Source organism: Dermacentor silvarum, chromosome 8, assembly GCF_013339745.2.
Source record: "Dermacentor silvarum isolate Dsil-2018 chromosome 8, BIME_Dsil_1.4, whole genome shotgun sequence".
Taxonomy (NCBI): Eukaryota; Metazoa; Arthropoda; class Arachnida; order Ixodida; family Ixodidae; genus Dermacentor; species Dermacentor silvarum.
Window position 1 is genome coordinate 89075080 of NC_051161.1, and position 23681 is coordinate 89098760.

The 23681-nt window shown below is 48.4% G+C and overlaps 1 protein-coding gene across 1 annotated transcript in view; it reads left to right on the plus strand.

The window, feature by feature from the left end:
• Positions 1–23681, plus strand: part of LOC119461549 (RNA-binding protein Ro60-like) — a 78196-nt gene that overhangs the window by 19254 nt on the left and 35261 nt on the right. Inside the window, exons 4-5 of the mRNA XM_037722891.2 lie at positions 5634–5869; positions 10947–11234. Of these exons, the coding sequence (XP_037578819.1) occupies positions 5634–5869; positions 10947–11234 (524 nt within the window). The remainder of the gene's footprint in view (positions 1–5633; positions 5870–10946; positions 11235–23681) is intronic.

Sequence of the window (23681 nt, forward strand, 5' to 3'; positions counted from 1 at the left end):
ATTGACTAGCTTGTCTGCTGTCACCTGTCCGGCGCGTTGCCAAAGAACACTGAGCCTTCCAAGGACAAGTTTTCACGATGTGTCCACGCTGCTTGCAATAGTAGCATTGCACATGCTGAAATGAACATGTATCAGGCGCGTGACACCCTCCGCAGCGAAAACACTTGCTGCTAGGCTGCTGATTGCCGTCTTGCTCAGGCACCCTATCTCGCTTCGCCGCCGTTGCCTTCTGAACGAGGCAAGGCTCGGCCGGTGCCGCCATCTGAATCTTTTCGGTTTCCCAGTGGGCAATGTTCCACTGCTATTGCTTTGTGCTGAGCCACTACTAAGGTTAACTCAGGCTCGGAAAGGAGGCGTCACTGCAAGGTGTAATCGCGGAGGCTGCAGGCCAACCTGTCATGCTGTTCAAGGTCGAGCCGAAGTTGCAGAGCTCCGACAGTCGACAAAGCCCAGTGATGTACAGTAAAAGCTCGATGATACGAATCTCACGGGGTCACGAAAAATATTCGTATTAGCCGAAAATCGTATCATCGAAACACAATTAAAACTACTGTCGAATCTCGATAATTCGAACTCGAAGGGGCCCGAAAATTTGTTCGAATTAAAAGGACGTATTTTTGAAGTATTCGTGCACCATAGCACGATGCACGAACGGTGCGAGTCGGGAAATATCGCGGCGCGCAAGCGCATAGCAAGCTCGGGCCACGAACTGCTCACGCCGGCTAACGGTCGCTTCCCGATAACGACAGAAAACGAAGCTTCAGGGAGCGAGCGGGCGGCGCGGCACACGGGTGCGCGCGGAGACCGTCGAAGGTGAGGGAGGAGGGCGGCAGGGAAGCGGATTTGGCCGCGTCAACTCTGCCGCTTCGGTGGCTCCCCTCGCCCTCCCTCTCAACTCCCTCGTAGCTCTAGCTCTCACCTTCGACTCCGTGCGCACATCTCCGTGGCACATCTCCGTGCGCGCCCGCCGCCGTGCTGGCGCCAGCTTATTTTAGCCACCCCCTGAAGTTTCGTTTTCTGCCGTTATCGGGAAGCGAGCGGGCGTGGGCAGTTTCGTTGGCCCGACTGCGCCTCCGCCGCTGCTTCCCTCTGTGCTGCTGCCGCAGCGGCGCGATGCGGGAAACGGCGACCTTGTAATTTGAGAGAGAAGGAAATTCTCCGTCCGCTTTCTCTTGGGATCCTCATCGACCTTTCGAAGAATGTCTAATTTCTCTTTAAAGGAGAGTGCTTTCCGCTTGCGAGACATAGCTCGCTGCGACTAGGCAAAATGGCGCAAACACGAAGAACGCGGCCCGAAGCGCAGCAGCCACTCCATCTGACGGCTCGCAGAAAAGGAGGAAAAGTACAAGAGCACCAAAAGCGCCACCGCTTAAAAACTCTTCGCGCCCAGTTGCGGAGTCCGCGCTGTCCGGCGCCGCGCCCTCCGCACCAAAAGAGAAGGAGAGAAAGCGCGTGACTGCACGCTGTTCTCTTTCGCGGCCGTCGGTGGGGCGGCGTTTATTCGTATCAACCGACGCAGGCTGAAAATTGATTCGTAACAACCGTTCTCTAGCACGTTGCAAAGTAATGGGGCTCGGCCGGGACCACAGAAAAATTCGTATCATCTGGAAATTCGTATTAGCCGTGATCGTATCATCGAGCTTTTACTGTAGTCAGCAATGCTCTCGCCTGGCCGCTTGTCGAGTTTGCCAAACGGGGTCCGTTGCACTATGGTGGACAGCTTGGGGTGCAAGTGCGCCAATAGCTTTGTGATGATGTCCTTGTAATTTGTGGCTGATGGCAGGTCCAGTGAACAAAGAGAACGGGTGACGGTGTATGTCGCTGGCTTGCACGCCATGCATAACACAGCATGTTTCTTCTCCTCCATCGTTACATCATTTGCTGCGAATATGAACTTGAGCCTCTCAATGGTACAAGGGCCACTCTGTGTCACTGGTGCCTGGTGCAAACTCCCCCACAATGCCTAACGTCGACAGCATCGTTGCTGCCATCTCAGTGGTTCCTTCAATTGCTTTAACCTCATTGCCATTATTATAACTTTTATTAGCGAAGCCCACTGGCTTATTGGCGCACATAAGTTACATTATTACAGCAACACTCAGCATGGTGCACAGCCCGCACAGAAATGGCTGTCCCAGTTAGCTTATGCTATGTATACAGTCAACATCTGATTTTTTTGTACTCCCTAGGGGCCACGAGAACGTCCGAAAGATCGGGCAGTCTGAAAAAATGAATGCATGCCTTTTACTGCCCCCAAGGACTCAAATCGCCACAGGCACATCCGAAATAGTTCTAAAAGCCTGCCAGTAAACTTAATAGGTGTATCCGTGCTCCTACTGTGATAGGAGATGGTGGGTACACGCGTGTATAGATAAGGAATGCATACCGTGTCCCGTAACAATTGCCCCTTCCCACTCTCGGTATGCTTCACCGCAGTACTTTGTGTATGTTTTACCGCGTAACGCTGCTGTATTGAGGCGAAGCTGACTTTTGGAACCCGGTATTATGCATCGCGTCGTGCTTTCCGAGCTTCGAAGCCATTCGCGAAAGATTACAGAGGCGGAGTTGGTGCCATTGGTAAACGCAGCGTATTGTTTCAGTGAAGAACACGGCACTGAGCAGCAAGAAGCTTGGTAGCGTACATCGATGTAGCTAGGCGTAGCGTTGCCGCGGTGGTGGCTACGGCTGCCAGTGGATCTGTGTGCGAGAGCGCCAGTTCGAGGCGGCGAGATAATCAAAATGGCAGCGGTGGTGGCTTCGATTAATGCCGTTTTAGACCTACGGTAATGGCAAAAAGTCCAGAAAATCGGACGGTGAAGGTTTTTTGCGTCCGAAATTTCGGATGTTCTTATACATTGACTCTATGGGGTACGTGGCGGTACTACGAACGCGTCCGAATTATCAAGCTTGTCTGAAAAAAAGCGGGCGTCCGGAAAATCTGTCGTTGACTGTACTCCATCCCCCGTTGCCAGCATGTCCAGGCAGGCATGGTTGCCAACACAACACTCAGGTACATGTCGTTGCCGGACCCAACAGTTTGACAACTGCTCATTTAGAGCTCTGAAAGTAGAGAGTTTTATCTTATCAAGGAATACCAGGTTAATGGAGAGGTGGACCGCAGCAACAAATCTGGTAATGCCGCCTTGTGGTACAGAGTTTAAACAGAGAGGACACAAAGCCATTATTGCAGTGACGTACCATATTCTACTTAACTATTGGTGCAAACCGCGAGTAGTGACATAATCATTAGCATGCAATCCTTTTATGATTTTCCTTGACACTAATACTGACGCAACATAAAAATGAGTTTCAATGTGTTGTGATTGAACCAGGTTGTCGCTACCTGCATGGTTACTGCCATTCATGGCTCCAGTAGCCCAGTATTTCATAAAGGTCAATTCGTTTACAGACAAGCGAAAGCTTTCTATTGCCTAGTACACTGCCATTGTGCACATGTGCTGTCTGTCTGTAATGCAAGTTTTTTTGCAGTGGGTCACTTCTTGGAACTACCCCTGCCCCTGCACTTTATTTTTTCTTTTTTGTTGTTTTTTTCTCCTTGGTGGCTTTGTGTTTCTCCACATTAGTCTCAGAGCTCCGTGTGTTTTACTGGTTGGTTCACTTGAGCTCCATGGTTTCCCATGGTTTGCTTCTTTACCTTTTGTTTCTTCTGCTGCGAGCCCTCGTGCTTGGCTCTTCGTCATCGTCCTTTCCCAAGCACCGTGCCTATGTATGCGCATGCAGTCGTCTTTATTTTCTTCTCACCAAACACTGCACTTGGCCTCTTGCACTTCACTCATCACACTGTCATTGGGTGTGATGCAGGTTCGCACAACTCGAAGCTTGTAGAAACCACTAAAAATTTTGAGATCAGCAAAATCACGAAAATATAAGGCCACTGGCCGCGCATAGACCAGGCCTTCCCAAAATGCTGACCAGTAATATTTTCGGTCACTTTCACGTGCATCAGAACCAGACACGTCAGCGTCTATGCGCAGTGACATTACTGACACTGTGCCAAGACAGCATGCTTGGGACAGACGATTGATCCTAATGCAATATTTGAAGCTAGTCATCTGAACACAATCGCTTCCAGACATCCATAAAGCTGATGCTGCTGCTTTCTGCATCGTAATGAATTCCAGGCAAATTCACTTCAAAAACTGAAACTGAACTGCATAAACGTGCAATTGTCATGTCTTTAGCAGACGCCTACTAATGATGCGGCATTTACGCTTCACCGTGGCGCAAGCATGAAGCGAGCATCCTTATTATGCCGTGATCTTGCTTAAATCTTGTGGACTTGCGTGCTGGGTTCTTTCCGGCCCAGCGCTTGGGCTGATCATGCCTGCTCAAGAGTTCATGCCAAGAGATCCTGCCTGCTCAAGGTCACGATTAGCCCTTTCAGGCACCAACAAATTCTGTTGATTTAAAACTTTTTCAAAATCATAAAAATTGTACAGCTGCAAAATTGATTAAGGATTTTGAATTCTTCAGTGTGTTTTGTCATGTTTAGAGAATGTGGGTTCGACACGAAAACTTGTACAGGAAAATCAGATACGAGAACGTCAACTATTTCATGTCTAGCAGGCTTGAAAAATACCTATCCAGCCACTTGAATATTGTGCCGGGTGCAACGAATTGTGAAAAACAATGGAATAATTGAAACCCGCTGCATACGACATACTCACACCGAGTAAAAATCTCCAACCGTCTGCATTCCCACTCGTTTTACTAAAGCATTTTGCATGTGTTATTCAAGCTTGCAGCACATTTCGAATATCAGAAGTAGTTTTAAGATGTATGTGACACATTTTAAATGTCATGACTTTCGTCAGTGCCTTTGCTCTTGATGCACAACCTTGGCGTACACAATTGTGTACACAGTGCCTCAAAGGGTCAATATGCCTTGACCCCATTGATGCGTCACTGACAGCATCCTAAATGAGAAGGGGGAAAAAAAGACTGGCTCCCAGATCGCCGCTGCTGCGTGAGGCCACAACAAGCAGTTGAGCAAGTGCGCATGCAAGTGTTGATAGACAGAAGAACGGGAAAAGATAAGCGGGGGAGCGATTCCCTGCACCGCCTCTGGCTTAGCTACTGAGCTGCTGCCAGGTGAAAACCAAGTGCAAGTGACGCTACCAATGCTACCCCATTGCGTTTCCCCTAGTATTTTCAAAGAATTCAATATATCTGGAGTCCGGCGCGAAAAAATTGCCATAGAAGAGGTGAGAAGCACATGGGTTGACACCCCGGCCGGAAAAAAAATTTCAGTTTAACTAATATTTCAAGATATCAGAGCGAGTTAACGAGGTTTTACCTGTACATACCTGCATATTAATGGGTGTTCTGTGCGTGCACAAGGAGTGTGAAAGGTAATAAAGGTTGTCATCTATCCAAAATAGCATGGAGCAACGTAAGAAGCCCATACGATACCTCAGAAGTAAGGCTTTTCAGTTTCAAGTGAAGGAGTTCTTACCTTTCCTGAAGCTTCCTTCACCTTGCGGCCTTCCACAGAACTGATTTGCTTATGCACGAAAAGCATCCCCTTTCTGTTCATGCTAGCGCTTGCATAGTTTACAAAGTGCCAGTTGAAATCGAATGGGAAAATTTTCTGCTGTGTGGCATTTTGGCAGGTGTCGACGTGCTGCTCCGCTACCTGACGCGCGGCCTTCCAGCAGCCATCAAGATGGTGGAAGAGAGGGAAGCAGAAGGAGGCAGCGTGGAGGATGAGGCTCGGGACGTCCTGGCCTACCTGCAGGCAGTGCACGAGGTGCGGCACACCAAAGATGAACAGGTGGCGGCCCGCCTCATGGAAGAGCACCAGCTCGCCCTAGAGCATGTGCCCTCACACCTGCTCGGCTCCAAGGAGGTATGCGGCATCGCCCTTCACGTTGGTGCCATTGCTGTGAAAGCTGAATTTAACTAAACGTTTCTGAAGCAATGCAGCTACTACTTAATGAACCACTACTTAATGTAGTGGTTCCAATTCCCCAACACATATTCATAGAGACTAACGCACTGAAAACCTCAAAACAAGAAAGTAAACTCATGTGTTCCCCGATTTAGTGAAGTTTTGGGAATATGGGGAAATTGGGGAGAAAATAAGGTTTTATGCCATGTTTTAGTTCAGGTGACAAACACCATATACCTATTGAGGTATGCCGCTCCCATGGAGGGACACAAGACAAACTCAGCAGGCACGCTGCCTATTGGTGATTTCCATTGACAGATTCTGAGCAGTAGACCAACTTGTTGGGTGAGCACCCCTTTCTGGCTTAGCTCTTTTGTTGCCGCACGTATGGAAATTTGATGACAACTGTTCTACACAGTGTTATGCGCTTCTATTGGAATTCTTCTATTAACAACATCATGAACCCTTTGAAATGATGACTGAACTTTAGCTATTTGGCAGATTTTACATTTTTTGGCAAATTGGGGAGTATGGAAAAAAAAACTTCAACTAGAGGTATTGTTGACATTGGCCTCCGGTGCTCCTTGCACTTCTTTTTTTTTTTATTTATTTATTACAAAAATCCGCATTCGCTCCAAGAGCATTACAGCGGGGGGGGGGGGGGGGGGGGATATAGACATATTTATACATTTGTGGATGCAAACACAGTGTCACACAAGCGAAACAAGGCTTTACAAGCAGGTAAATAAAGGCAATAGATCGCTAGTATCTAGGTATGATACCCGTATAAACAAAACAAGTACATAAGTACAGTACAGAAAACAAAACAAGTACAAGATCAGGTAACAGCAGCGCTATAGAGCTTGAACACACTTATAACACTGAGAATTAGATGCGATGCTTACAACATTTTTAGGAAGCCTGTTCCACTCAGATGCCGTTCGTCGAAAAAATGAATACTTCAGCAAATTGCCTCTGGAAGTTGTCTCCCAAACTTTAAAAGCATGGTCGCGGCGATTCGAAATGTAATGTAGTGCGAGCATGTAGTTCATTTTGTCTATGCCAGAGCGCCCATGGAAAATATTATGAAAGAACTTCAGCCTAAGATACCGTCTACGATCGCTCAAAGTCTGCAGTTGCAATCTGGTCTTCATAGCGGTGACGCTACTTGTGCGGCGAGAGTCACCGACTATGTACCTGGCTGCTTGATTTTGTACGCGCTCCAGCAAATATATCATGTTCTGTTGATAAGGATCCCAGAGTACAGTCGCGTAGTCGAGAATAGGACGAACGTATGACGTGTACAGGACCTTTTTCACGCCTTCAGGGCACGCATGGAAAGCGCGAGCAAAAAATGCAAGGGTTCTGTTGGCTTTATTTGTGGTTTTTATTATGTGTTCATTCTATGGACAGGGTATCCATAAAGTATATACCAAGGTACTTGGCCTCCTTTACATGCGGTAAACTGACATTGTTGATAACATAGGAGCTTGGCGAGTCTAGCTTTTTTCTCGAGAAACGAATGTAATTGCATTTCGTAGTGTTTAGAGCCATGCGCCAGGTACTACACCATTCAGAAATTTTATTCAGATCAGATTGAAGAATTTCGATATCAGCTGGAGTGTCAATTGAGCGATAAACAACGCAGTCATCTGCATACAACCGTATTTTCGAAGTGATTCCTTCTGATATGTCATTGATGAAGATTAAGAACATCAAGGCGCCTAACACCGATCCTTGCGGTACGTCAGACGTGACAGGAACTGATGATGATTTCGAACCGTTGACAATGGTAAGCTGACTACGAGAAGAAAGGTAGCTTTCCAGCCATTTAAACACATTTTCAGGAAGACCAAGGTGGGCTATCTTGTAGGATAAGCAACGATGACTGACTTGGTCGAACGCTTTTCTGAAGTCTAAGAACACGCAATCCACCACGGATCCTTTATCAATCGCGGACACAAGGTCGAAATGGAATTCAACCAGTTGTGTCTCACAGGAGAAGCCCTGGCGAAATCCATGCTGGTTCTGGAAAAAATGGCTGTGCTCACTGAGATGTTTAGCTATGTTGCTATACAAAATATGCTCCAATATTTTTGATGCTTCGCATAACAGAGAAATTGGGCGGCAATGTTCAACATTATTTTTAGATCCTTCTTTATGAACCGGTACAACGTTTGCAACTTTCCATTCGTCTGGAACTGTTGCCATTTTCAGTGAAAGTGTGAACAGACGATGGAGAAGGCGACTCATGGGGCGTGCACATTCCTTCAAAACGCGGTTAGGTATCATGTCTGGCCCGTTTGCTTTGCTGGGCTTTATAGCGCTCAGGAGGTGGAAGATTCCTTCTTCAGAGAGCGAAATTGCATCCATCGGTTGCATTACTTGGTGAACATCTGGCAAAACGGCACTATCTCCGGGCGAGTCTGCCTGAAACACTGATTTGAAGTAATTATTTAGGACGACAGCTTTGTGTTCATTGTCCGTAATAGTTCCGTCCACCGTAAGAAGATGCGGTATACCTATATCTTCTTTACAATTACTCTGAATAAATTTCCAAATTGATTTGCTGTTATTTTTTATGGACTCTTCCATACCCTCAAAAAAAGTTTTTTTGGCTTGACGAATTTTGCTCTTGAAAGACTACTGAAGTCCGGAAATTTTATTTAGGATGGCAACTGATTTGACCTTGCGAAAACGAACGAATAAGCGGCGCGTTTTATTAATAATGCTGCGAATTTCACGCGTCATCCATGGTTTGTCCCTTCGTCTCTTAGAGCTAAGTATTTTCGATGGGATGTGTTGCTCAATCAAAGTTAGGACTTTCGATCTCAGAAGCAACCATGCATCGCTGACGTCATGACGACTGCATTTTGCGTCAAACGTGGGGTAAAAAAGGCCTAGCTCATCTCGGATTGCGCCGTAATTGCCTTGATTGTAGAAATACACTTTTCTTTGAGACAGCTTACATTTATGCCGATGCGGATACTTGAGAGAAGATATAACTATTTCAGGCGCGGATCCAGGGGGGATGTCCGGATGTCCTGACCCCCCCCTCAGATTTCTGCATCGCCCCCTCGCTGACAGGGGGATGGCCCTGTAGCAAAAAAAAAAAAGAAATGTGGCCACCAGCATTCTTCAAAAGTATTTTTCACGAGTACCAGTGGTATCAGCCATGTAGAAGTAAAGCTAGCTCATTCACAAGCTTAGTTGTATTTCGTAGGAGTGTGGTGTCGCGAAGTTGCCGTAGTTCTTTTTTCTCATGAACACCTTGGACCTCCTGGCACCTGCCGTGAAGTTCACAATTTAATTAAATAATTTTCAGGTCCCATGGACTTTATTAAATTGAGGTTTAATTGTAGTGCTTCTTTGTGTAACAGTGTCTGGGGCTATTCAATGAAGCACACATACTTGGAACAGCAATTCATGTTGGTTTTGTAATGTAGCTGAGCACTCTTGTAGATACAGAAGAACACTTCGGCATAGTGCGGTGCACAGTCAGCACCGGTAAAATGTCAGTGCAGATTGTGCTGCCACCGCACAGCTGTCAGGGAACATTCTCTTGAAGCATAGCGGGGCTGTGAATCGCAGTAACAGCTCAAGCATCCTACTGTACTCTACTGCCTATAATCTTAGTTTATTGACTGTGGGTACTTGTAAGAACATGAAGATGTGTCTGTGACAATCGCTTTGGCAAGCCAAACTCCTTTCGAAAAGGTCTGTGCTTTCATTATTTGAAATTATGAGAGGCTGAACTTGTCACCAACAAAAAGGACATCATTTGTGACTCTGGAAGAAAACCTGGTTCCATCTTCCCTATGAGCAGGCAGGAACAGTTGTTCAGACTGCAGTAATTACTTGCTTGTTGCCAGTTGCAGTAACCGACACTAAGTTGTTGGAAAGCTAGTGCTGCTGCTAAAGAAATATTGCCATAGCTATGCATGATTTTTGGCTCCCTTTAATACACATGCGCCATATTATTAATTCAAACTAAATCTTGTTCTCTTCCTCAGTCAAAATGTCAAGCCCTCTTTTTCCTTTGACTCAACTCGCTGAACCTGTCAATGTCCCGTGATCCCACCAGTTTTACTGCACAAAGCAATAATGTCCTACGAAAGTGAGTTAGAGCATAACACTGCATTGCATAGCACTGTTCTGCAACGCACAAGTGTAAGGCACTTTGAATGAGCATTAAACTAAAGTAAATGAAGTATCATTGTGCCGTTGTTATGATCATTGCTGCCATACTGCTCTTTGTTGTGGAGTCACGGTTGTGCCTTCATGAATGCACAATTACAATTGCCCATATGTGGCGCCCATGAAACTTTGAACTGCTCCTTCACTTTCGTTTAGTTGAAACAAGCGAGAGCAGTTATACTTAGTCAACAGCCTTGTTCAGTAAATGACTTAAAGGCACACGAAATAGAAAAATAGGTTGAGCTGTATTAGAAAGTTATGCTTCTGAAATAGCAAAAAAGCCAGTCTTACCACAAGACGAGGCTTGGTAAGCCCAGAAAACACGCACGAACGAAAGACGGCTGGCAATGCCGTCTTGACGTTCCCGCGCCAGCTCACCTTTATATCATGAAATTTGACAGTTTGCTCATGTCTAGTTAATTGCCCATCAGTAAATATGGACTACATTGCATCCGAAACAAGCCACAGACTGAACTTGGCAAGCTTCAAGAACTTTACAATACCATAACAGCCATGGTGGTGTCATACTGACATACCAGCTCTGGGGTTTCAGCACAAAGAGAAACAGAAAATGAAAGCTTGCTTTTAACTTGTTTTTGGTTTTTTCTTCTGTTAGTCGAGCTCACTTCACAAAGTTAACAAAAACAGTTTTGGAAGAATACTTAATGTAGGACTGACTGTCGAGCTAGTTGGTTCATGATCGGCACCACTTCCATATGCTCCTTGTCTTGTCCCGTGTGGTAGCACTTTTTTTTTTTTGTCAGAATACCTTTAGTGTTTTTCTTTTATGACCCTATAATGATGCAAGAGGCCTTTTACTTTCTGTTGCCTGTGGCAGGTGTGGATGTACCTGGTGCGCCATATGCCCCTGCATGAATTGGTGGCACAGGTGCCGCGGTTGTCAAGGGCAGGACTGCTGGCACGAGGTCCCCTAGTGGGGGCGCTGCGGGAGCGTCTACAGTCAGCCTGTGAGGTGGACCCCCCTCAGTTGGGACCTCTGGAGACGTATGCCCTCAAGCGCAACCTGGAGGCTGGACGCCCCAAGCACCACAACCACCACCACCGATCGTCGTCATCGCACCAGCTGGATGATGTTGTGGCTGCCCTTCATGAGTATTCGTACAGGGTGAGTGTCACAATGTCGACAGTGCAGTGCCATGGTACGCAGGAAAAAAAGAAATTTCTCAATACATCGCGATGCTTTGCCGACCAGCTCAATGGCGAAAAAAAATCGGGACATGTGTGTGATAGTGGAAAGCATGTCTCGGATTAAGGCGTGGGTCTTGCACCGCGGATGTCCTGCAAAGAAAGTTATGACACCTTCACCACTGCGAGCGCTAATCAGTCACGAGATGACAAGAATTGCAGCTTCTGCACTGCTTTTGTACAAAATAGAAATAGGATTCTCTGATTCATTCAGTAAATAAAAGCTTGTTGATGCAGTAAGCATTTGTTTATTGTTCTCTTCATACCCTCAATAATTTGACATTCAGTTAATTCGGACATTCTTTGCGGTCCCTTAAGTCCAAATTAACAAGTTTTACAGTCAACGACCGATAATTCGGACTTCATGGGAAATATAAGTAAGTCCGAACTATCGAATGTCCGAAAAAAAAACGAATGTGACCGTAAAAGATCATTTTATTTACGTTTTAATGCCCCTGTGCAAGATAGAAGTGGTCGATTCGTTGCTGCACACACTTCCGCTTACATGCAACCAAGTACGCCTATGTTTCTGCCGGTTTTCTGTTGTCGTTGTACGCTGATGCAAGGACTGCAAAGGCTTGAGTCAGATCCGCACGGCACATCATCATCCAAGTTAGAGTCGCAGTTTGACGGTGGGAGAACTTGCTCATTTATTTCGTCTTTGTTCACTTCGGCACACAACACCGCGCTGTCGACGTCTGGAAATTCTTCAAATGTAACGGCGGCAGGAATTGGCACACTGCAGCCTAGCAGGTCATTAATGATGTCCGCATTTGAGCTCGTTGTCCTTGGCGGCAGTTCAGGCTCTTCAGTTGCGGAGTCGGGGTCATTCAGACTGCAACTCAAGACTCATTCAGAGTCAGACTGCGAGGGGACCGTTGGTGCCATTTGACGCGGCCTGTCAATAACTAGAATAGGATTCTCTGATTCATTCAGTAAATAAAAGCTTGTTGATGCAGTAAGCTTTGTGTATTGTCTCTTCTACCCTCAATAATTTGACATTCAGTTAATTCGGACATTCTTTTCGGAATATCAGTTGTCTTTGCACATTAAGTCTACGGGACCATTGGCGGTGCCGCGAAGCTGTCCGAATTACCGAGCATGTCTGGATTATCGGTGTCCGATTTATCGGTGTCGGCGACTGTAACAGCGAAGCTGTTTAAGCCGATGGTTAGTCTGGGCAGCGTGCGCAGGAGAACCTCGCCGAGTGATGACGTCGCTCCGCATCGCCTAGCAACGCCGAGCCTCGCAACAGCTGTGTAGGTGGAGCTAAGCCATGACGTTATCATGCCGAGCTCCCGCATAGCTGTGTTACCACAGCTCTGGTAGGCGGAGCTAAGACGTTACGTCTCTGCGATGGTCCTCATAATCATAGCTTCGCGTCTCCACTGCGGCAACAGAATGCCCCACATCTCCGCGCCGAGCACGTCGCCGTGAGAATGGGGCGACTGAAGAAGTGCGTTACTCCCGAAGAAGAGGAAGCGTGGCGCGAAAACCGTCGTGCCGCTACTCGAGAGCAGGATGAGATGACTTCGGACCAACCCCGAGTATCGCGCCGGTTAAGTGGCGGCGAAACGTCAGCAATTTGCAGAAGATTCAGTGTTACGAGATCATGTTACCAAGCAAAAGCGTGTGTGCAGCCAGAAGCGTCGACAAAATGATCCGGGCCTGCGACTTCGCCGATCCGAGATAAAGCTAGAAGGGACCGACAGCGAAGCTGTTTGCACAGTCTTCGCACCTCTAGTGGGAAGCTGCCCCCATTTTTTACTGTATCAGCAAAATAATTAGCTGTCGTGTCTGTGCAAAAAGAACAAAAGCACGATGTCTCCGACAGGCCAGCAAAGGGTCTCCTAACAACTGTTATGGCCCGTGAGTGGCTTGCTGTCAGTGTTGCCATTTTAGTGATTTTGTTGCTCGATTTAGCGACTTTCTTGTCTGTTTAGCAACCGGCGACATTTTAGAAACTTCGAAGTTACGAAGGTTCCTTCAAAAATGGCTTCATAGGACCCACCTTATTATTCAAAAACTGCAAGTAAGCAGCCCAAATTGGCTGTCGGCGTGTGGGCTCTGTGACCATGATGAAGCAACGGTTGTCTTTGCATTGTCTTCAGTAAATTAATTTACTAAGACTCAGTGCAAAAAAATCCGAGGACATGTAAGCACTTTTACGAGTTGGGAATGTGAAGGCATTAATGTCCAATTGAACACCGCTGAGCGGTCTTTTGAGTTATGGACACCTCGCGGGCAAGCGAGCACGTGGAGACTCGTCACCCGTTTTGATTTGGCTTTACCAAGGCGCAGTTAGAATGCAGGTGAGAGCTTGTGCGGACAAGGAACGCATGGATAACACAAGCAACCAGCAATGCGTGAAACCACGTCTGCAGGCGGCATCTGCATCACCGTAGTTGCTCCGTCGAGGCGCACTGGTTACATGGCATTGTGGCAATGCCCTCTCCCCTCACGCAACACTTGGCGTCCTACTGCAACATCAGGTGTTCCGATTCACCTGCTCTGCTTTGTCGAGGCGCGCTCATGATGTGGCGTCGCAACCAATGGGAACTTAGGTGCCGTTTCACTGCTACAGATGCCGCCAGCTTTTTCACTCAATGGGCCAGTTGATGCTTTCGCATCAATAAAGTGTATGGTGGCATTTATAATGCAGAAGATGCATGATCGGACAGATCAGGTATAGAAAGGCATAGATATTGGACTGGCAGGGCTCATTCACACGAATATGCATGCAACGCTTCAGTTTCTCATGGCTATTAGACAAATCAATACTGCACGGAGCTTACAGGTGGATCAAGGCACAGAAGCACAGTATTTGACCCACCACAGCAGGTCTAGACCGCCTTTGGGGGTCTGGTATACTAGAGGCACGCTCTAGACCGGCCGTGGACCTATAAATATTGCATAATTTTTATCGCCGTGTTAACAACATATGACAAAGGGTGCGGCAAGAAATTTTGTTCACCTTTCATGAGCGCCAAGAACTAAAAAATTCACAGGGATAATGTGGTCCAAGTGCCATAATTTTAGTGAAAAATATTGTGCTACCCGTGATTTTTTTTATCGTCCTAGCTTTTGTAACCTTACAATCTTAACGTAAACACAGTATTTCAGCTTGCCTCTTTCAATGTTATGTAGATATATTAGTAACTTAATACAGTGGAATCTCGATGATACGAATCTCACGGGGTCATGAAAAATATTCGTATTAGCCAAAATTCGTATCATCGAAACACAATTAAAACTAACTAAATTATGGGGGGATGAGGGGATCAGATCGCAAAAATCGGGAGAAAAATTGATTTTTGAAAACCACGCGTTTCGGTATCTGCAACGCCTAATCTACGCTGTATCAAAATGGTTTGGCTGAAAACGCACTAAAAGTGGCCGAAAAAGATTTATTCGTCAGTGCGCAGGGCGAGAAAACGGCTTTAAATCGCGCCAGATCACCGCAATTCACGGAGACATATCTCATATTTCCCGCCACCGAGCGCCGCCATCTTGGTATCGTTCGAAAGCTCAAAGTTTCGCCGTTCCGCTTCTCAATTCGTCCGTTGTCGCCATCTTGTAACAAACGCGCAAACTCAAAAGAAGCGCGGGTCTGCAATAGCTGGTCAAACGGGCCCTCCGATGAAAGCGGGCCTCCGATTGGCTGCCGTGCTGAAAGGCGTCTCTCCATTGGTTGCTGCTGTGGCAGGGGCAAGATGGCAACCGCAGTTGTCTGCTTCGTAAACCACGCTGGCGTCTTCACTTGACACGCGGAATTCGGATTACTGAGAGCTCCCAGGTTAGTGATGGATCGTCGCTCGTTGGAGAATAAATTTTGGACGAAGCACGCCTTTGGAATACGGAAGCGCAAGCCTCCTACGGCAAGAAAAATACGGCGATTAGCGGGAGAAGCGGAGGAGCACCCGACTGAACGTGCCGCGCTACCTTTCACCTGTGTGACTCCAGCAGCGAAACCGACAATCGCCCTGTGCCATCGGCACCGATAACGCAGTCGACGGAAGACGCGCCAACGGATACTCCCGAGCCTCGGCGTACCGCCGCGCGATTCAGCCGAGATCGTATCTCGGTCGACTAGCTCGCTGCGACTAGGCAAAATGGCGCAAACGCAAAGAACGCGGCCCGAAGCACAGCAGCCACTCCATCCGATGGGCGGCCGCCGAAAAGGAGGAAAAGCACAAAAGCAACAAAGGCGCCACCGCTTCAAACTCTTCGCGCCCAGTCGCGGCCTCTGTGCTGTCCGGCGTCACGTCCGCGCCTCCGAACCAAAAGAGAAAGGGAGAAAACGCGTGACTTCGCGCCGTTCTCTTTCGCGGCCGTCGGTGGGGCGGCGTTTATTCGTATCAACCAACGCGGGTCGAAAATCGATTCGTAACAACCGTACTCTAGCACGTTGCAAAGTAATGGGGCTCGGCCGGGACCACGGAAAAATTCGTATCATCCGGAAACTCGTATTAGCCGTGATCGTATCATCGAGATTCCACTGTAGTCCTATAAACCCTGCCGGTGAACATAGTTTATTCGCCGTCTGTGCAGACACTATAGACAAACATGGAAAACGTTGGTCGATGATTTATGCCATGTTATTATATTATAGTTTTCCAAAATGCCTGCGATATTCAAAATTTACTCAACAGATTTAGCAACAATTTTAGCAACCTTGAGGCAAGACTTAAAGCAGAAATTTAAGCGACTTTTTGTCTTGGTTTAGCGACATGAGCCAAAAAAAGTATGCGATCACTGCTTGCTGTGCCTACATGGTGCATGAACAATGCTAAATTAAAGATGTGCTTTTTGTCATTGATATGCTACCACGATACTGACGTTATCATGCATTATTAGTACATTGGGCTTACAGGCTGCGGACCAGCTAAGCCAGTCCACTGGCAAAAATCTGTATTGTCAAGTCACTCTTGCCAAGTATTTGACATTTTTGCTACGAGAATACATACTTAGAGCTGCAGAGCGAACAAATATTCACTTCACTGTAGTTGATACTGTTCCTGCACTTTTGGTTTGTTTACAGCAGTAGATCCTCATTCAAGTAAAGAATTTCCTATACGGTCGAACAATGTATGTTATAACGAAGTCGCATCCGACATGAATACAGTCAAACCTCGATATAACAAACCTCGATTTAACGAAATTCGCAATGTAACGAACTACAGTCGAATCTCAATAATTCGAACTCGAAGGGGCCCGAAAATTTGTTCGAATTAAAAGAAGTTCGAATTAAAGGAAGGACGTATTTTTGAAGTATTCGATAGCACAATGCACGAACGGTGCGAGTCGTGAAATATCGCGGCGCGCAAGCGCATAGCCAACACAACCGCCCACGCTGGCCAACGCTCGGTTCCCGATAATGGCAGAAAACGAAACTTCTGGGAGCAGACAGTGCCGGCATGGCGACGGGTGCGCGCAGACCGTCGGAGGTGAGGGAGGAGGGCGGCAGGGAAGCGGATTTGACCTCGGCAACTCCGCCACTTCGGTGGCAGTGACTTCGTGGCTCCCCTCGCCCTCTCTCTCAACTCCCTCGCAGCTCCCTCACCTTCGTCTGTCTCCGTGCGTGCCCGCCTGCCGGTACAGCCGGCCCGGCGCAGATTAGCCTGCTCCCTGCAGTTTCGTATTCTGGCGTTATCGGGAAGCTAGCGTTGCCGGCGTGGGTGTCGGCGCCGCCGGTCCAGCGGGCCCGGCGCCAGCTTAGCCCCGCTCCCTGAAGTTTCGTTTCTGCCATTATCAGGAAGCAAGCCTTTTGCCGGCGTGGGCAGTTTCGTTGGCTGGACAATCCGCCGCTGCATTAAGGGGTCTCTCCTATGCTTTTGCTCTATGGCAGTGCAGAGCAATGCCGGTCGGAGGTGCCACCGCATTATTTGGCGCGCTGCTGAGAGCATTGTTGGTCCGCGGCATGTTCGAATTAGCCGTAGCAAATGCTTTCGCGTTCAAACAACCGAGCATTTTCGCCCATTGAAATACACATAACTTTGACTGGATCACAGCGTCAGTTCGAATCACGGAGTAAGATAAGACAGGAGCGCCGACTCCGCTCGTCTGGAAGGGACACATTCTGCAACGCCGGCTCCTGCTTCACAGCGTGTTCACCAGACGGCGCTACGAATGAAGAAAAACTTTGCAGCGGAGAGGAGCAAAGGCGCGGGGGCTCTCTCGCGGCACCTGCTTGTCAGCTGCTCCGCACACGCCCTGACGCCTGTAGCGCGCATAGCTCTTGCGGTTCACGGAGTGACGTTAGCAGGAGAAACAAGTCATGTATCATTTTATTTAATTTATTTTATACAGGCCAAATGCAGGGCATTTGTCAGGTGGCCTACATGGAACTTTACAAGGCACAGGAACAGAAAATAAACAAATTACGGAAACTAAGACGGAAAGAAAAGCTATAGCAAATGGTAAGGCGATATAACGGCAGTTCGGGTGGTGTCAAGCAATGACAGACGACAACGAAAAGAAGTTTTTATGGAAAAGCTGACATTTATCACTCTTTTTTATCTGAGCACACATCAAGTGCTAAGATGCTTCACTTGCTTCTTTGTTTCTCGCGCTGCTTTTCGTGTCGCCCGGTTCTCTTGCGAGCAGAATCGCCACATTCTCATTAAACATAATAATTGGGAAGTCCTGCCGGTGTTTCCTGCTTATTATTTCACAAGAGAAGCTCTGATTATGTGTCTGCATAACTGGGGGAATCATCTCGAAGGCAAGGCTGAGAATTTACAGAGTAGCCAGACGGTATTTACACTGGCTAACCTCCTTGTCGTTCTTTCCCTTTCTCTCTCTCTAAATTACGGCATGTCTCTGGACAAGGAAAGGCACCTGCACTGTGTGTAGTTGTAGACAAATTTAAATTGGGCTCCTCTCGTCCTTCCGCATTGGCGTCTTCTGGTTCCTCCTGGCATTCAGCATCATTGAGCTACGCCAGGCTTCCCTAAACAAATTGAAGGAATGGCTCCGCTTCGAAGTCAAGGCACTTTCTTTACATCTAGTAGGACATCGCCTTTGTCTTTGCTGAAGTAACTATCAAAAATAAGCTGCTGCTCGAAGTATCGCGCACATATTTTGTCCATTGCTTTAAGCGCTCACTTATTTCAGGAATTTTTTGACGACCACTGGTGCAGTAGTTGAAGATCAGATGGCGATGCGAAGAGCGAAAACTTCTCGCGTCCTTTACCATAACCAGATTTACAGCTGGGAACAAAACACTGTCCTGTTGCTCAGTCTCTTCATGCACAAGTGTCAAGATACCTTGTTCCGTCAGGCATGAATAAACATACTGCAGACATGGTAAACAAAGCCAGGAAGTCGAAAATTTCGCACCTTCGCTTCCGCGCAGACGTAGAGGAGTGAAAAACAAGTACTTCTGTTGTCTTTTTGTACAGCATCATTTATCGTCTGTTTCCTCTAAAGACATCTGAAAATGTTTCGTATGCGTGCATAAAAGCACTACCGCGTGTTTATTTGCGCTTTTATTATTTGTGCGCATATATTTTTTGTGTTTGATTGCTGTCAAATTGAGACGGCCGAGGGTCCAGGTTTGTAGCAGACATGCTCTGCGGGTGCCGCGCTGCCCATTCTGCGCCGCCGTCGCCGCCGGTCTCCGCCACTCAGCGCATGCGCACATGGTAGCAAGCTGTTGAGTGTTTTCCACGCGCCTCGACAGATGCCGCTATGCGATGTACAGTAAAAGCTCGTTAATTCGAATTTCGCGGGGACGTCCAATGAGTTCGAATTAAACCGAAATTCGAACTAACGAAATTCATTGAAAAAACAGCAGGAATTGAGACCGGGTTGTTGGAAAATCACTCAAAATATTTACTTGCGAAAATAATCCGTGATCACTGTCTGTTTCTCTTCTTTGAATGCGATCGCCATAGCCTTGTTTTCCAACGCGCGAACGTGGCAGAAAGCATCCTCTGCATCTTCCTCGAAGCTGAAGAATAGACGCGCGACACGCATAGCCTCCATTAATTCCAAAGCTGAGGGCCGCGTGGGTGCATCATCCTCTTCGTCATCCGCACCTACATCGACGACGGGCGCTTCTCCACCAGTCACCTGCGCGATGATATCATCGTCGGTGATTGTGCCGCAGACCGCTGCACAGCGATCTGCATCGACGTAGTCGTCGAAGGTCACGTCCTCCAGCGCATCCCGCAATCCGGTAGGAATGACCACGGCCTCGCGCTCGTCGGGCTCGCAAGCTGTGCCCTCATTGGTCACACAAAAGCCACTGTGGCGGAAGCAATTGGCAACAGTTGTTGCCGTGACTTGATCCCAGGCCCGCACCAACATATGCAAGGCCGTGAGCAGCGTCACATCGTAGCGACACGGCACTGAACGACTTCGTAGCTCTGACGTACACGAGCCCTAGCGACTGAATGTGCGGCACACAAAGGACACGGAGACTACGCAGACACGTCGGGCACGAACCATCACACGATGCGAAGAGTGAGCGCAATGACGACAGAGACGCCGCTGCGCTCGCGCCATCTATCGTTGAGCCTTGAAAGCTTGCGGCGGCAGTATAAAATACCACCACGCAGCGGCGCGCAGTTCGAATTATCGATAGAGGAGCCGATGCGCAGCGTGAACTAACGAGTTGGTTAAGCCATAGACGCCTATATATTGTGGCCGGACCATGACCATCAGTTCGAATTAACCCGAAAGTTCGAATTAATGAGGTGCGAATTAACGAGCTTTCACTGTATAATTTGCGTTGCACGGTTTGTCCCGAGCGAATGCGTTGCGCGGCGGCGGAGTCGGCGCTCCTGTCTATCTTACTCCGTGGTTCGAATTAACCGTGTTCGAATTAACGAGATTCGACTGTATTTTTATTTCCCCATTTTAGTTCTATTGAATTAACAAAACTTCTATATAACGAAATTCTCATTAAAAGTTTTTCGATGCAAGTACAACTTCGTTATATTGAGGCTTGACTGTATATCGTCGTAGTGGAGTTCAGCATTGTTTGTGCGGGCGGCTACATGTAAGGGCCGTGTGGGGAGGTCAGAAGAGATGCGTGGTTCGACACCAAGGCGGCGGCGGAGAGTTATAGCCGTTGGGGGTGGCGGGGGAGCTGCAGTTATTGCGGAGCGCGTAAGCGGGTTCACTGTGAGTCGGGGCTTCCAGCGTTCAGTTTGTGGAATGTTAGGAACGGGTTGGCGTTTCATCTCAGCGTTGTTACCAGTTTGTTGCGGGTCGGAGATTATTCCGCTGCTGCTGCCAATTTGTTGAGACTCGGGTAGCGTTTAGGCCGGTGATCCTTCAGCCAAAGGGATGAGTACGTCCGGGAGTAAGAGCGAGAGAAAAAAGGGTTTATTTTACATATTTACAGTGGCTCCAAATATCGAAGCCCACTCCATGGGGGAGCACTTTGAAAGTCTCAGCTCACTACATGTCTGAGCACATATCGGAACACGTCAGGACACACCAATGCACGCAAGGTGTCTCCTTATAAAACATCGGTCTTCCCTAGTTGACCCGACTAAGGAATCAGATGACCTTGATGCGGCCAATCAGACGGGCCGTCTTGTTCCCTGAACTCCGCCTCTAATGTTGCACCTTCGAAGCAAGGACGAGGCAATCCGGAAACAGGGGGTCGACACTCCTTCCACGAAAGTCGGTGACCTGTTTCTTGCCCTCCGACGGTCATCTTGCCAGGGTCGGGAGAATGGCGTTCACACTAATCCCCGCGTCTAACGAAGGGTGGCGCTTGTGGTCGGTTGCTTCTAGGTGAGCTTTGTCCGAACGTCGCATGCCACTGTCGGGCCGCGTCGCCAAGTAGGCGGCCGCTGATGAAGGGGGTGGAATCGGGGGAAGCACTCAAAGAATGCGCACTGCCGAGTTGGGGCGCTTGTTTGTCTGTCTCGTCGGTGTCTGGCACTGTCGCCGTCTGAGCGACGCTCATGAAAGGGCCTGCCTCGATGGGAAACAATGAAAGAATGCGCCCGGCCGATACGGGACGCAACAGAAAGCAGTGCCGTGGCTTTGAAGCCAACCCCTCATCGCTGGACCACACCCATTACGAGACATTCCGCGAATGGACCAGATGCTCCAGTGTGCGTGGGAGTGTTTTCTTTGGGCGACTGTGTCTTGCGGGGTGGTGAGATAAGAAACTAATTGCACTGCAAAGGATTTGTGGCAACGGCCTTGACATATTGGAACTCCATATAGTGTCACCTTGGAACCCCGTTGTGTGCACACTGCGCGCACCATAGTGTGATTGGACGAACGATGGGGCGAGGGTGATGTTGGGGATGCATTTAGGTGCGTGCAGCGCCGTTGGACCCGGGGATTCGGTGGATATTTGGCTAAAAAAAAGTAGACCAAAATCGTAAACTGATTGTAACTTTTGACTCATAGTCTTGATGTCTGTGTAAATAGTTTCCTTCTATTGCTTGCTATTCGATCTTAGTAAACAATTAACCCCTTGCAATCAGCGTCACCGCCTTTCCTACTGTAATGTGACTTATCGACATCCACAACACCTTCAATTTTCCCTCACCGACATCGAGGCGAATATCAACTTTGTTATATCTGATATTCATTAAAGCATATACTGTAGAACCCCTCTATACGTTTTCCACGGGACTGTGAGAGAAAAGACGTGATACCTGGGAAATGTGTTATGCAAACATGCTATTAAAATCACACGAACAAGCTACAGTAAAACCTTGGTAATTCGGCCCTCATTAATTCGGAAAATGTAATAATTGGACTCGTCTTCAGATCCCGGCAGACGTATTGTCACGTAGTAGTGACTCTGAAGTAAACAGTCGTAAAACTGTGTATGACGAAACTTATTCTTTATTGGGCGAACCTTTGCCCACAAAAGCAAGCTACGCTCGAAGCACAACAAAAGCGGCGAACACAGTCGGCGATCGTCGAAATCTGATCAGTGGCGAAACGCGTCGGCTTTTATAAGTGAGTCATCGAAAGTTCCAGATTAATCCCTGGTGCCCGCGTCTCTTCCAGAAAGTTCTAGATAGCTCGCGTCGCTCATACAATCAGATTACATGAGCGTCGGTGACCACAGACGACGGATAGAAGCATCGATAACGTTCCAGAAGCTTCCGATGCAGGCGCGTCCTGCGCCGAGCGATAATGTTTAACATTTGTTAGCCGGTGGAAAGCGGCTGCTGGTGAAAGATAAACATGTATACCCTCCCCTTAAAAAGCATCGTCCTGATGCTACAAACACGAAAGCGAAAACAGAACCACGCGTAATAAAAAAAAGACAACAAAAAACAATAACAAAGTAACAAAGTACCTAAGTTCATCAGCGAGCGTAGAAAGGCTTAAGACGCACCACATGGATGACTTCAGGTTGTGCCCGGCGCCGCTGTGATTGCGAAATGCCGTCTGGCACGCCCTCATAGTCCAGTGCGCCAATACGTCGGATGATCTTATATGGTCCGAAATAGCAACGTAACAGTTTCTTGCTAAGTCCTCGTCTGCGTATCGGAGTCCAGACCCAAACACGGTCGCCGGGCTGGTACTCGACGTAGCGTCGTCGAAGATTGTAGTGTCAGCTGTCGGTCCTTTGCTGGTTCTTGATGCGCAGGCGGGCGAGCTGTCGACCTTCTTCGGCACGCTGCAAATAAGTGGCAATGTCGAGATTTTCTTAGTCGGCGACGTCCGGTAGCATGGCGTCAAGCGTTGCTGTCTGGTTCCTTCCGTAGACGAGGTTGAACGGCGCCATGTGCGTCGTTTCTTGCATGGCCATGTTGTATGCGAAGGTCACGTACGGAAGGATGGCATCCCATGTCTTGTGTTCGACGTCGACGTACATTGCCAGCATGTTGGCGATGGTCTTATTTAGGCGCTCGGCGATGGCTTGTCCGGCGATGGCTCACGGACCGGCCCCGGGCTGGGCCAGTGTATGGTCTGCGCTGCGGCGACAGGTAGCGTCCCGGTGATGGCGAACGCGAAGGACGTCGGGGTCCCCACTGCGTTCCGGCGATGTAATCGGCGATATGACGTGGCCGCTCGCCAAGCCGTGGACGTGGTGCGTTAACGGTGAACCCTCGTAGGCCCATCTCGCGGTATGGGCATCAGCGGTATACATGGCCGGCTTCCCCGCAGTGATAGCAGAGCGGGCGGTGGTCGGGGGCTCGCCAAATGTCCGTCTTTCTCGGGTAGCTACGCTGGGTGACAGGCGGGCGTGCTGGCGGCGGCGGCGCGGCGGTGGACGACGGAACTGCGGCGTTACGGGGCTCTGGCGCGAGCGAGGAGGGGGGCCTTGACGACGGGCGACAGCGGCGTAGGTAAGTGCTTCCGGCTGGGGTTGCGGCGATTGAGGCTGCACATCGGGATCTCCAAGTGAGCATTGAACTTCTTCTTTGTC